Below are 14,861 nucleotides of genomic sequence, written 5' to 3'. Positions count from 1 at the left end.
TCTTCACACAACCCTAAAAATGCCTTGTAAAATATTAACAAAAATAATAATACTTTATATCTGAATTTAATTAGGATAATCATTTTCACAACTATTATTGTTTTAATTCTCCCATTAATATTTTGAGGTCAGCAAAGCAAGTAATATCATTGTGTCAGTCGGGGTTCCTGCAGGAAACAGGCAGGAAACAGGAAACATTTGAAATAGGAAAATTTGAGAAGGATTTAGACACAGGAAGACTATTTACAAAAGGCTGGGTAGAAGCAAATCATAATGGATGGCACAACAGCCCAGGACCCTGGTCTGAAGAGTCAGATGCCTTGGGAGAAGCCGTGACCTTCAGTTAGGAGGAAGTGATCTTGCAAGGAGGCAGCGAGGGAAAATTATCCTGACTTCACTTCCTCTCTCCTTCCACTCTCTCCTGCCAAGGCTGCCCATTAGGCCTGTCCCAAACCAAAGCCAGGGAGCACAGGCACTTTTCCGGGATCCAGAGAGGTTAGTTTCCGGGACTGAAAGTAGGGTGAGAAAAGTCAGAGAGTGTATCTGGAGAACAGATGGAAGACACCCAGCACAGTTATATACATTCTATAGATTCAGGTCAATAAACACTTTGCTCTCTAACATTGTTATTATAACCACTTAAATGAAAGAGAAGACTCCATAGAACATAATTAGAGAAGCAACTTTATCCCTCACCCACATGCATTCAAACCCATTCAGTAGGAGTTGTTTCCTATCTCTTGCGTAAAAACACAGGCAGGTACTATGACTCTACAGGTCACACTGAAATAATAAAAATTTGTCTCATCGCTTTTATTAGAAAAACAATCATATTTCAGTAATTAAAATAATAAAAATAATATGTTTTAGCCCAAACTATGAATATTAATAATGTTTCTCCTTTTCAAGCTGGAAAGCTGCACTGGGAAGAGGTGTGTGGTCAGTTTGTCCTCACCCCTTCCTCTACCACACTGGGCTGCTTTATGTCTCCTCCAGTACTGGGGATGTGGGTGCAGAGAAGTAAAGAAAAGTCTTACTTGACTGATGCTATCATGACTTGACTTTTGTGCTCTCTGGCCTCAGTAAATGCTCAAAGATGATTCCTCACCATGGGCCGTTTTATGGGGTCACTGCATAACCCCCCGTAGGGAACATTGACGTAAATATCTTGCCTCCAGCAGCGCTTCTCTTTCAGCAGGTCAGTTTTACTCCTCACCTTTATCCTACCCGCTCAGTTTCTTCATTTGACACCACCAGCAGCATCCTGGTGCCTCACCCATAACCCCTGACCAAAAGCCCTTCGGGGAAGTTTCCTTTTATCATTAGCCTAGGCCAACTCTACCCACACGCCCGCTCTACATCTGTTCCACAGAAAACCCACATCCTGGACTCTGGTCACTGAAAGTAAAGCTGTCGCTTATATAACCATTTCTTCACTCTGGCATCGAGCCAATTCTTACAGCATCCTGCCCTTTAGATTTCATAGTCTGTTCTGTGAGGTCTACCCTGCTTCAATGGGTATATGTCAAGATTTTCTTGAAGTCCTTTCTCTATATGAAAGAAGAGGGAAATGTTACTGTTCTCCAAAAACTTGCTCCAGAGAAATTCTCCTTCTTTACCTATTCAGTATCAATCTTTTTATTGGATGAAGGTTGAGAAAATTAGTTTGTAACAACCTCCTTTACAAATAGTGCATAACTCTAGCACCTTACTTTGGAATGCAAGAGAAAATACCACTGTTTTTTTTTTTTTTTTTTTCCTCTTCAACTTTTCTAGGCCACAGCCAAAACTGAGATAGAAAGAATCCCATTTTAACATTCTGATACACTGGGTTTTTTTTTTTTATTCCTAACACCCTAAGAAGATATTAGTCCCATTTTATTAGTATATTTTCACAGATATAAAATGATTTCCTTGGCATAATGTAGCTAGAACATCAAGTTGTTGAACTCCAAGTTCAATGACTTTCCACTGAAATAAGCTGCTTATGATAAAGAAATTAAAGTTATATGTGAATAAGGCACTTGTCCAAGGCCAGGAAAAGTGAGATTCACTTAGAATGCATGCATTAAATAAATCATTTTGAAAAACTGTACCAACGGTATATGTGTGTCTATCCAAAGCCAGACATAAGGTTCAGACTAAAGTTGAGAATAGCAATTCCAACTTCAATTTGTCAGATATGATTGCACTTCTTGATGACCATGCCAGAGATTAAAGGTGAAAATCCTAACATTTCACCTTTCTACTTCATTGTGAAGCAAGGTTGCAGGCTGAGGCCAACCTAGGTATCTCATGATTTTTGCTACTTTTTTCCAGCACTTAACTGTTAATACCCAAAGGAGGTAGTTCAAAATGGGCTCCATTTCATAGTGAAGAACACAGAGAAAGGATTCAGAATGTGGTGCCCTATTTCCATGTTTCCTTCCTCATATTTAAAAGCCTGTCTGTACTATAGGAAATGCCCTTGAGCATTGACCTTGGGTCATTTTTCCCAATAATTGTTCTTTACTGCTTGCCTCTTATACCCCAGCTCAACTCCATGGTAAAGTTCCTTTACCTTTTCTCTCTACTCTAACACATATATGAAGGTTTAAAACTTTCTCCTAAAAGGGATAATACTTGATTCCATATATGGGCTTTGAAATGTACATTACCTACTCCCCCAAAAAGAAAATTCTAGAAGACATTTTTGTGTAAATTCATTTGCTGGATAGAAGTTTTGAGTGTCATCAGACCCTCAAAGAGGCTCATGAGCCAAGCAAATGAAAATCCTTTCTGCTCAATCCTACGGCTCTACAGTAGTTTCCAAATCAAGCATGCCTGGGTTACTTTACAGTGAACCCTTTAAATCTCATGTTTTGATTCCAGTGTTCCTGGTTTGTTTCTGAATGCTTGTTCATATGGCCCTTTCCTTGGGATAATACTTCAGAAGCTGATATTATGCCTAGTCAGCACCATCATCATAAGTTTAATAGAATCTATTTAACATTGAATTACCACTTTTGAGACAGAACTCCAAAAGTCATAAGTCAACTGTGTGCTAATGAAGTAGCAGTTTCTTTCATCATTCTAAACATATCCCATTTATTTAGTCATATTTCTCAGCCTCGTGTTTTCACGTAGAGAAACTCCAGTTAAGGAAAGACTGGCCCCAAGCCCCACCACTTTATTCACTCCCTCTCAAAGGAGAAGTAATCACGTACTTGATAGGTCAGTTTGCGAGGAGTAGTTGAGCATGTTCAGCTCATCCCTTTTCTTTCTGTTTTTATTTGATAATTATGACTGTGTAAATCTGTCTAATCCTCAGAGGAGACGTAAGAAAGTCATTTAAATGCAAATTAAGTCTTATTCTACATTCAGCTTGATCAAAATGACATTTTGATTTCTCCGCATTGATCATTCCTATCTTATTTCTGTATTGTTTCTGAAGGTGGACTCAGGAAAAAAGGTATTATGTACTGGCCCCTAAAAACTACATCATCACTCAGACTTAATGTGGACCTTCATCAGAACATTCTGGAATTTGAATTTGAAAGCCTAATTGTCTCTTTTAAATTTAAACATGACTGTGGACTTCAATGATTTCTCTTTTCATTATTTACAGGGCCTTGCTGAGTCTCCTTCATTTTACTCTGTCTCATACATTAGTTTTTCCAAGCTCATATATTTATATCTAACTTGCTATAGTCAGTTATTAATTCTGTAATTTTAAATTGTGGTAACCAACATTGCAGGACTCAGGGGTCACCATTTGTTTTATTGTTTTCATATGCCCCATCAGTTCTTCCTGGAACCTCCAAACTTGGCTGTGATCTCTTCTCTTGTGGAATCCCAAAGCACTTTGAATCTTACCATATTAGATCTCTATTGCTATGCAAACAAGTTACCCAAAACGTAGCAGCTTAAGACAATAATAAACATTTATGTTCTCACTCAGTTTCTGTGCATCAAAAATCTAGGAAAAGTTTACCTGGGTGATTCTGGTTCAGGGTCTCTCCCAAGGTTACAGTGAAGAAGTTGGCCAGGGCTGCAGTCATCTGAAGGCTACATGGGGCCTGGGGATATCCATTTCCAAAATGGCCCACTCGTAAGGCTGATAACAGGAAGTCTCAGTCCCTCACTAGCTGTTGGCAGAAGGCCTTAGTTCATTGCCATGTAAACCTCTCTATAGGGCTGTGAGATGAACTTAGGAAATGGCAACTGACTTCCCCTAGAGGGGGTGATCCAACAAAGCAAGGCAGAAGCTGCAATATTTTTCATTACTTAGCTTTAGAAGTCATTTCCACAATATGCTATTGGTTACAGAGGTCAGCCCTGTTCAATGTGGAAGCAGACTGCATTATAGTAGAATTATTGGGGTTTATCTTGGAGCCTGGCTACTATACTCACCTAAGCTTTAAAGTATATTTATTTAATTCTGTGTTTTACTCATCTAAATTACTGAACTATTTAAATGAACATTCTCTGTTAGCCATTACTATACTTTCCCTTTTTGCTGTTACTCAATGTTGGTAGAGCTGCATGCCCTTCTTGAAAGGGGCCAAGCATTTTATTGTCCCTTTAAGATGTAACAGCAAATCAGACTATTGTTTTTAGGGAACACCCTCCACACTCTGATTCCTAAGTTTCTTTCCTTGGGACTCAAAACAGTAAGCTGGATCAATAAAAATTGTTGTGTATCCTACAATTGGGGGAAAAAATGTTTAAGTTCACATGAAACGACTATTAAAATTAACGAAGGGGCTTCCCTGGTGACGCAGTGGTTGAGGGTCCGCCTGCCGATGCAGGTGACGCGGGTTCGTGCCCCGGTCTGGGAAGATCCCACATGCCGCAGAGAGGCTAGGCCCGTGAGCCATGGCCGCTGAGCCTGCGGGTCCGGAGCCTGTGCTCCGCAACGTGAGAGGCCGCAACGGGAGAGGCCACAGCAGTGAGGGGCCCACGTACCGCAAAAAAAAAAAAAAAAAATTAACGAAGTATCTGTTCACAAAATAAGCCTTAAAATTTTTAAGGCTTGGTTATCATACAGAACATATTCTCAGACCATGACGTAATTAAATAAGTAACAAAAGGATAACTAAAAAAGAAGCTACAGTTCTCAACTCATTTCATGAGAATAGCATTATCTGGACACCAAAACCATGTGTGGAGAGAACAAGAAAAGAAAATTACAGGACAACTTCATTAATAATTATAGATAAGAATTCCTAACAAAAAAATCAACAAAACAATTCCAAAAATATATCAAAAAGATAATACACCAATATCATGTTGGGTTTATCACAAAAATACAGTACAATGTTGATTTGCTTTAGAAAGTCAAATAATAGAACTAATAAATTGAAGAAATAAAACCATATCATCTCAAAAGATGCAGAAATAGCATTCAATAAAATTAAACATCTATTCATGATCTAAATCACCAGTGGACTAATAACAGAAGGGACCTTTTTTAACCAAATAAGGGACTCCTATTAAAAAATCCTACAACATATATTCTTAAATGATAAGCAACAACAAATCCAATAAATTATTGAAGGTCTTTATGGAGAACATTATAAAAATATACGAAAAGGCATTAAAGATAAACTAAATAACTGATCTTGGATAGTAAGATTTAATACTATGAAGATTTCAATTTTCTCCAACTTGATTTATACCTTAGATTCAATACAATTCCAGGTAAAACTGCAAAAGGATTTCCCATGAAACTTGACAAGGTGAATCTAAAATTTATGAATACTTAGGTGTGAATATAGAAAAAAAAGGAGAAAAATGACCCCTATGTCACTCCATAAATAACAAATAATTTTAAAAGGTTTAAAAATATAAATGTGAAAAGCAAAACTGCAAGAGGTTTTAGGACAACATAGGATAATATTTTTGTAACATTAGAGGTGATTTAATGAACAAAACGTAAAACTATTGATAAATTTCAAAACAAAATTAAAGATTTTCATAAAAGACACAATAAAGAAGATTAACTACAAATGGGAAAGGATATTTGCTCATAACTGACAAGGTCTAATATTCAGAGTATAAGAAATTCTCCTACAAATCAATATTGAAAAGAAAAACAAACCAATAGAAAAACAGACAGCAGACTTAGGTACTTCCAAAAGAAGAAATCCAAGTGGCCAATAAGCAAAGGGAAAGGTGAGCAACTTCATTAGTATTCACGGAAAGCAAACTAAGAACACAATGAGATACAACAACAAATGCACTAGATTGGCAAAATTCAAAGTCCACAGTGGGAGGGTTGGCATAGATTTGAAACAATAGGAACTGTCATACACTGCTCTTGGGTGTGTAAATTGGTACAACAACTTTGGAAAACAGTCTGGAACTATGTAATAAAATTAAGTATAGGCATAACTAGCAATTCTACTTCTAAAAATATACTGTAGAGAAATCCTTAAATGTGCATTGCAAACATGTGTAAGAAAATTTCTAGCTGAACAGCACATAACAATAAAGAAAAAGAAATACCTCAAATTCCCATCCATGGTAAAATGTATTAATAAGCTGTTGTATATTCATTATTCATACAATGAAATACCATACAACACTGAACATAAAAGAACTACATCTACACATGACAACACGGACAAATCTCAAAACACAATATTTGCTGAAAGAAGTCAAGAAGTATTCGCACATTTCTTTCAAATAAAATTCTAGAGCCATCTAAACTAACCAAGAGACTTTTGAACAAAACATATAGATTATAAAGAAAATGAAGGGAGATATTAGATCAAAATTCATCCTACAGATTACCTCTGGGACAAAGTCATGGGAGGGATTCAACTTGGGAGGAAGAAAACTGAGGACTTCTAAAGTACTGGTAATATTTTATTTCTTAACTTTGTGCTACCAATAGGGACGTTTATTTTATTTTTTTAAACTGAACATATGTGAATTTATAGACTCTTTGGTATGTACGAAGTGATTCTAAATAAAAAGTTTAAATATAAGTTTTATAACAGTTATTTTAGAATGGTGAACATCTTTAGAAATTGAATTATCAAATTATTATTTTTTTTTTGTGGTACGCGGGCCACTCACTGTTGTGGCCTCTCCCATTGCGGAGCACAGGCTCTGGACGCGCAGCTCAGCGGCCATGGCTCACGGGCCCAGCCGCTCCGCGGCATGTGGGATCTTCCCGGACCAGGGCATGAACCCGTGTCCCCTGCATCGGCAGGCGGACTCTCAACCACTGCACCACCAGGGAAGCCCAAAGAATATAAATTTTAAAGAAAATCCTATTTGGCTCAGGAAGTCTGTATTTTAGTCTGAAGTTTAAAATTATATTTAAAATAATCCATCTTTCTTATATTATTTTAATAGTTATTCTGTATCCTTAAACTACTTTCAGAATATTTTAGAATGGAAAAGGTGGATTGTTTTAAATGGATATATAATATAAGCCATGTCATACTGTTATTTTGTCACAAGAGGGACTAGATAGTCAAAAAGTACGTTTTTCCCTTTTGGTCTTAAAAATATCTTTCTATGTTAACATGTATGTTTTATACACTGTGTATTACTGTCAGTGTATGTGTTGTAGATTGTAGTATGGTTATATATATTTCATATCAGCAAAAATGTAAGAGAAATACTAGTTTACCATTTCACTTCTGAATAGATAGAAACTGTGTAGAAATTATTTAACTTATTAAGGTATTGTTGTTTTTCGGTAAGTAGAAGTAATAAATAGAATCCAAGTCAACATCCCCTGGTTGCTAATACTTTTTGGATCAAATCTGGGTGAAAGAAGGGAAGGAAAGAGTAGGGAAGAAGGAAGGAGAAAAAGAGTTTATTTTTGCTTTTTACCATACCACAACTCCCTCTAGTTTACTTGACCAGGAAAAGTAGATTAACCATAGTAAAGAAAGAAAAAAATGTTATTTTCATTTATTTTACCTTGACTTTTGAAAATATACATTGGTAGTATGGACCAATAAATGTTCTGTTCTAATTTATAATGATGCATGAAACCATCATACTTCTCTTTAAGAAAGTAAAAGGATTATTTTTTGTGACACTATCCATTCTGCAGAAGCTTTGGGAGGTCAGTTCACATGTGAGGCACTACTATTTCCCCAGGTGCCATTTTCTTCCTCTTTTTATCAGTCCTTTGAACACCTGGAAGGGGCTGGTTTCTCACTTCTTCTGCTTGTCTGGGACTTTCCCTGAGCATTTTCCTCCATCCCGGGATGGCTTCTACCTTACCCCTTCCCTGGAGTTATAACGGGGAGTGGTCCATGAAGGAATTTAAGGGCTCAAGGAATAAAAATCACAACAGTTTAATATTTTTATGTATTAACCATTTATACTCAGACATAAGCCCTAAATCATACAGACAAATGTATTCAGTTTTTTTTTTTTTAATTTCTATGGTAATAAATTACCACAAACTCCTGGACTTAAACCAACACAAATTATATTATCTTACAATTGTATAGGTCAGAAGTCCAGGATATCCTCACCAGTCACCAAATACCATTCTAGACCAGCGGTCCCCAACATTTTTGGCACCAGGGACCAGTTTCATGGAAGACAATTGTCCCACAGTGGAGATGGTTCAGGGAGTAATGCAAGCGATGGAGAGCGGCAGATGAGGCTTCGCTAGCTGGCCCTCCACTCACCTCCTGCCATGCGGCCCAGTTCCTAGCAAGTCCCGAATGGACGGATACCGGTCCATGGCCTGGGGGTTGGGGGCCCCTGTTGCAGACAACTTTGATATGATTGATGGCTAGCTAGTGGGTGGCTCCTAAAATTCCTTCTGTAAGCTGCTGTGGGATTTCCCTTTCACCTAGTCTATCAGCAGGATACAGAGGAAGTCAAGAGATTAGCAGGCTGTGCTCCTTGGAGGCTCTAGGGAAGAATTCATTTCCTGCTCATTTTAGATGTTGGCAAAATTCGGTTCCTTTTGATTGTAGGATGTAGGTCCTCATTTTCTTTTAAGAATGTTTGGAGGCCACAGCGTTGCTTGATTTGTGACTTTCTCCTCCATCTTCCAGACTAGCAATGGTGGGTTAGGTCCTTCTCTGATTGCAGCTCTCTGACCCACTTTTCTTCAGTCATCTTCCACTTTTAGGACTCCTCTGACTACACTGAGCCCACCCAGATAATCTAGGATAATCTTCTCATCTCAAGGTTTTTATTAATCCCATCTGCACAGTCCCTTTTGCTATGTAAGGCAAATGATTTACAGATTCTATAGATTATGACAAGGACATCCTTTATGGTGGCAGAGGAGGAGTGACCATTATTTTGACCACAAGGAAAATAACTGCTTAAGTGAGGAGTCTGTAAATCTACTTATGTGAATAAAAATTATTTTAAAATATCATGAAGACATTTTTCTTTTTTTCCCAACAGTCATTATTTATAATTACATCAGAAGACTTAAAGCACAACTGATATGCAAAGTTTCCTATGACTCTTGACCATTCACTCTATGCTAATTTTATAGCCCAATATGTTTCCCAATTGAATGTCAAGTTGAAAAATATGTAGTCAGTTTATTATCATGAAATCCAGAAGTGAAAACAATAGGCACCACTTAGGAGGGTGTGATTTTCAGAAACTTGAAGAACGGAGGCAGAGGTATGGATAGGTGAAGAATAAGCACTAAGTATTTTGTTTGTTTGTTTTTGGTTTTGCTTTTTTGCAGTATGCGGGCCTCTCACTGTTGTGGCCTTTCCCGTTGCGGAGCTCAGGCTCCGGACGCGCAGGCTCAGCGGCCATGGCTCACGGGCCCAGCCGCTCCGCGGCATGTGGGATCTTCCTGGACCGGGGCATGAACCCGTGTCCCCTGCATCGGCAGGCGGACTCTCAACCACTGCGCCATCAAGGAAGCCCACTAAGTTTTTTTTTTTTTTTTCCAGATTTTCCCGTATTGGTCATACTGTTGTCTAAAAGACAGTCCTGTAAGATCATACATACAATGCTATCTATATTGACTAGCAAAACGAAGGGCCAACCCGAGAAGGAAGATAGATGTGAATCAGCAGAAAAGAAGGCTGAATTAGATTTAAAAAAAAAAAAAAGAAGAAGAATAACATGTGTCTATTCCTACCAATATCATTGGAGGGTAAGCTCCCCATGAGGTTCACTTCCTATTTTTAACATCCTTGTATACACAGCACTAAGCACAGTACCTGGCATATTGAACACATTAAATAAATATTAACTATCTTCAAATTAATTGTTTTAATTAGAATTAAACAATATTTATAAATTTTTTTATGTGTAAGATACAGTAATAAAAGTCCCTCATGTTTCCATTGTTCTCTATACTTTTCAGAGCTTTTTAAATGAATTATTTACCTAATAATGACATGAGGAACATTGATAAGACCTGGTAGTTAAGGCAAAAACTTGGCATCAAGAAAAATGAGAGAACTTTGTCCTCTACTATTCGTATAATATTAAATCCTTGTTATGTAACTGGCTCGTTTGTGGGTTCGAAAAGTTGCTAGGCGTTTGCAGATGCCTGTTCCCTTGGTTTGGGTAAAAACTCAGGGCTTGTGAACAGTAAAAATATTTTTAGAAAAAAGTTACCTAGATAAATAGGCATCACTCCCATCTGCTGTAGCCCGTGTGACACTATTTAAGCAGGCAGTGACATGCTGAAGAGCAGGAAATAGGTTTTAACCTGGAGGTCCCGGTGCTTAGTGCAGTTTCTCAGATAAAATACTAAGTGAATATAGGAGAAAATGAGAAACCTGCAGCGTTATGGTAGCAGAGACATTTGAGCACCTACTGTGACCTAGCCCTGAGCCACACTCTGCAAGGATTCATTTAATCCTCATCCAGCATAAGAGGTTGTGGGATCTTAGTTCCTGGACAAGGGATCGAACCCGGGCCCTCGGCAGTGAGAGCGCAGAGTCCTAACCACGGACTGCCAGGGAATTCCTTCAAACGACAGTACAATCTTAAGCAAAGGTAATGTCGTTTCTCTAGTGCTTCAATCAGCCTGGGAAGAGTCTGCTCATCACTGATATCCAAAATTTCGCAGGATGGCAAAGGTGGAAAACTCTGCAAAACCACTTCTGAAACCAGTGGTTCTGTACTGAGTTATTAAAAATAATAAAAATTTACACAGGAGAGAGAGTTATTCAAACAAGTTTAACACTGTGATAAGAGCCCCAGTCCAGTTAACATTGTACCTTGTTGGGTTGTCATAATACTTCCTTAAAAATGTGTTATAAAGAAGGACAAATGAAAAACAGTTATAGTATATAATAAAAGAAATGTCACTTATAAAAAAAAATCCTTGTCAATCTGACAGTACTTAATTATAGGTTTTTGAAAGCAAAGACTACTTCTGACTTATTGATCCCAAGACAGCCACAAAAGGAATCATACAGAGTAGGTACATAGTAAATGATAATAGGGAAAAAAACATAGACTTTTTTGTAGTTTTTATTTATTTTTGGTGTTTAAAGTATTTAGTATAATACTGACAATATAATGCAAGTAATTAGAAAGAACAAAAGAAGCTATTGGAAATGTTCTGAAGCAAACCTTTTTTAACTCTTTAAGCTGTTGAATATTGACAAAGTTGTCTTGTGAGGTAATTAGTTCATCACTGAGATTTTCAAGTGATGAGATTTATCATTGCTGGTCAAAAATTGAAGCAGAAATTCTTACATTTGGTGCGAGAATTAACTTTAAGACTCTTTCCTATTCCAAAACTATTTGACTACTGGTAATGTTCTATTTCTTGATCTGGGTACTTATTGTGCTTATAATCTGTATATGTCTCATATTGTTCACTTATAAAATACTTATCCTCTTTTCTGTGTGCATCTTATGCCAATAAAAAGCCTAACAAACCTGTAAGTCAACTCCCTTCAGCTGTGAGATAAGTCACTTATTTACATAGCCTTCTTAGCTTCTCCCTATTTCTATCTTCATTAAGAAGACTGAAAACATCTTTTAATTCCAAGGCCAGTGTATATTATGCATTCACAGCTCTTGGACCTCTTCTGTTAGGATTTTGACTTGATAGCACCAAGTGATGGCAATAACAAATCAAATTAAAATGTTGCTTTTTAAAGAGATAATTTATAGAACATACAAACTGTAAGGCCTCCTGTAGGATTTTTTTAACTTTATTTTAATAATGAAGTATTTTTTTCCCAAACAATATTTGAGTACATATAACAAACATAGACCATCTCATACAAAGCTTCTCTAGGTAAAATCTGAGTGAAGACCTGAGACGCACACTTACCCCACATTCAGTCTTGGCATCAGCATCCTTTCCTCTCCCTCCTTCACCAGGAGAACCATTCTAAGGGAGAGGTTGGGGAAAACTGCTGACCTAGTGCAATCTTCCTCAATTAACAGAGGAATACACTCAAATCTGAAGACGGGAAAGGGATTTACCCAAACTAAACACTCAGCAGATTGTTTCATCTGGGCTATTTGATTTTGGATAAGTTATTTAATTTCTCTAAGCCTAAGTATCCTCAGATGTAAAATGGAGGTAGTCAAACCTACTTCAACAGATGAATAGATAAGAGATGGTGTCTAATGCATAGTGGGTGCTGATGAATGAGAACTATCACAGTTATTCCAACTCCAGAAGAAAGCCCCCAGATTTGCATGAAATAAAAGAGCAAAACTAATGATTGATAACTTGGACTTTAGCTTAAAAATGTTCTTTTTCGCTTGTTTCAGGAAAGTAGTAGATCATCCAAAAAGGAGATTTGGTATCCCCATGGATCGGATTGGTAGAAACCGGCTTTCAAATTCCAGAGGCTAATTGATTCCAATCGTGAGTACAATTTGAAGAAATATAATACCTGCAGGCTTTGATTAACATTTCACAATGGGCTAACTGATCCATCTTGGTTTGTAAATCCCCCTTTTGATTCCTTAGCTTATAAATTTACTTTTTCAAACATTTCTGTACTTGATTAGTATATAGATGCTAAATAATTTAAATGACATTAAAAAAAATTCCTAGACCTACTTCACCCTAAAATAAAAGATTTAGTTATTCTCACAGACTTCTATGTAATTATTGAATATTAATATGCAAATATTAAAATTCTAATAAACAATAAGTCACTTTCATAAATATAGATAAATGTGTAGCAATCCCTCTACTATGAAGAAGACACATTCTAGTGACACACACAATTTTGTTGCTAATAACTACATTACCAGAATTATCATCATGAACACAGGAGAGAGAATGGTGTCCCAGAAAGGGTATTAGCCAAGGAATCAGGACATATAATCCAAATCCTGGTTCTGTCATTCATTATCTCATTTCTATCAAGATACCTTATTTCTCTACAGGTTGTACATTTAGATAATAACATAAGGGTATTGTAGACATTAAATTAGATTCTTGTACTAGTCCTAGAATGTATCGGACACACAATACGTGCAAGTGATAACAGCTTATATTACAGTTCTGAAAATTAACTCTGTGCAGAGTCCTATACTAGTGCTATACATGCATTGTTTAATTTACTCATCATGTTCCATAAAGTAAGTACTGTTACTATCCCAACATCTTGAGAAGCAGTACAGTATAAGGGGTAAAAGTGCCAGGTAGAGAGGTCAGGCTTTTTGGGTCAAATCCCAGGTCATCTATCTGTTAGCTGTGGCAACTTGCTTAAAGTCTAAAAACCTCTTTCATAAAATGAGGACAAAAATAATTTCTACCACATTGCATTGTCCTGAGGATAAATGAATTGATATACATTAAGCACTTAGAATTGTGCCTGACATGTGTTAAGCACTCAATAATTATTATACAAATAAGTGGAAAGCTTAGATATATTAATTAACCCACAATGCTACATAGCTAGTAATTGATACAAGTATAACTCAATTCCAGAAAGCTTAAATTGTAAGCTTATATTTTAAACAATATATTTAATCACACATATTATATGTTTTAAACACTGAATATTTGTTGCATATAAAATCTAGGCAATGTATTTTCTCCCAGTAGGGCTTACAGAGGGTGCATTCTTCCTCGCAAATAGATAAGACAACCCAGAACTGCTTTGACAATTTCAGGCTACAGAGAGAGGACTCTGCTTTCTGCTTTTCTCAAGAATCCTCAGACCAGTGATGCCCCAAAAGCATCACATTAGCCTTGATCCTCTTTTAATTTGTCATGTCATTTTTTTCTCCTCATCAAATACTCTCAACCACAATGAAAAGTCAATGTTTTACCTCTACTTTCTCATTCTCAGAATGACTTAATTAAAATAAATATTTTTCTCTGTGGAGTCGTTGATCAATGCAGTTAAGAAGTTACTGAATGTCCATAAATACGGGAGGACTTACTGAATACAGCCAACATCACTGCCTTTTTCAGCAGCACCATCTTCAAAACTCAGACTGAACTGTATTTCTATCTAGAGATATACCAAGTATGGTCACTCTTGGGGCTGTTAACAATCACCACATTATATTTGAGTAGGAACTAACTGCTATCAAAAATCAAGTAACTCCTTGAAATTAGGGCCACAATCCTGTAGTTTCTTGAAGTATTGAGAACGTTATGACACTGAGGTTAAAATAATTAAGTTCAATTGGTTTCCACATGTATCCTATCACCTTTGCAACCCTTCATTATCACCCATTTTAGTATTTCTGAATTCAACCAAAACAGGTTATGATAAAAAAAATCATACAAGAAGCTCATTTTTTCTATAAATTTTTATATGAAGTTTTAGACCATGAAAACTCCAGAGAGCTACTAAACTACAAAAAGGCTGTTGAATTAACATAATGTTTTCTGCATCACTGTTGAGTGAAATCCAAATTAGTATATTATGTCCTTCACTTAACAGACTTTACAGAGTATCATGACAATC

The 14,861-nt window shown here is 36.7% G+C and overlaps 1 protein-coding gene across 1 annotated transcript in view; it reads left to right on the top strand.

Moving 5' to 3' along the window:
- The window catches only part of OSTN (osteocrin), a 39,799-nt gene that overhangs the window by 20,505 nt on the left and 4,433 nt on the right, over positions 1-14,861 (top strand). The window contains exon 4 of the mRNA XM_030860722.2: positions 12,697-12,793. Within this exon, the coding sequence (XP_030716582.1) occupies positions 12,697-12,781 (85 nt within the window). The 3' untranslated portion in view covers positions 12,782-12,793. The remainder of the gene's footprint in view (positions 1-12,696; positions 12,794-14,861) is intronic.

Source organism: Globicephala melas, chromosome 4 (assembly GCF_963455315.2).
Source record: "Globicephala melas chromosome 4, mGloMel1.2, whole genome shotgun sequence".
NCBI lineage: Eukaryota > Metazoa > Chordata > Mammalia > Artiodactyla > Delphinidae > Globicephala > Globicephala melas.
The sequence above is the reverse complement of the archived record's forward strand: the minus strand, read 5'-3'. Positions and strand labels throughout refer to the sequence as shown.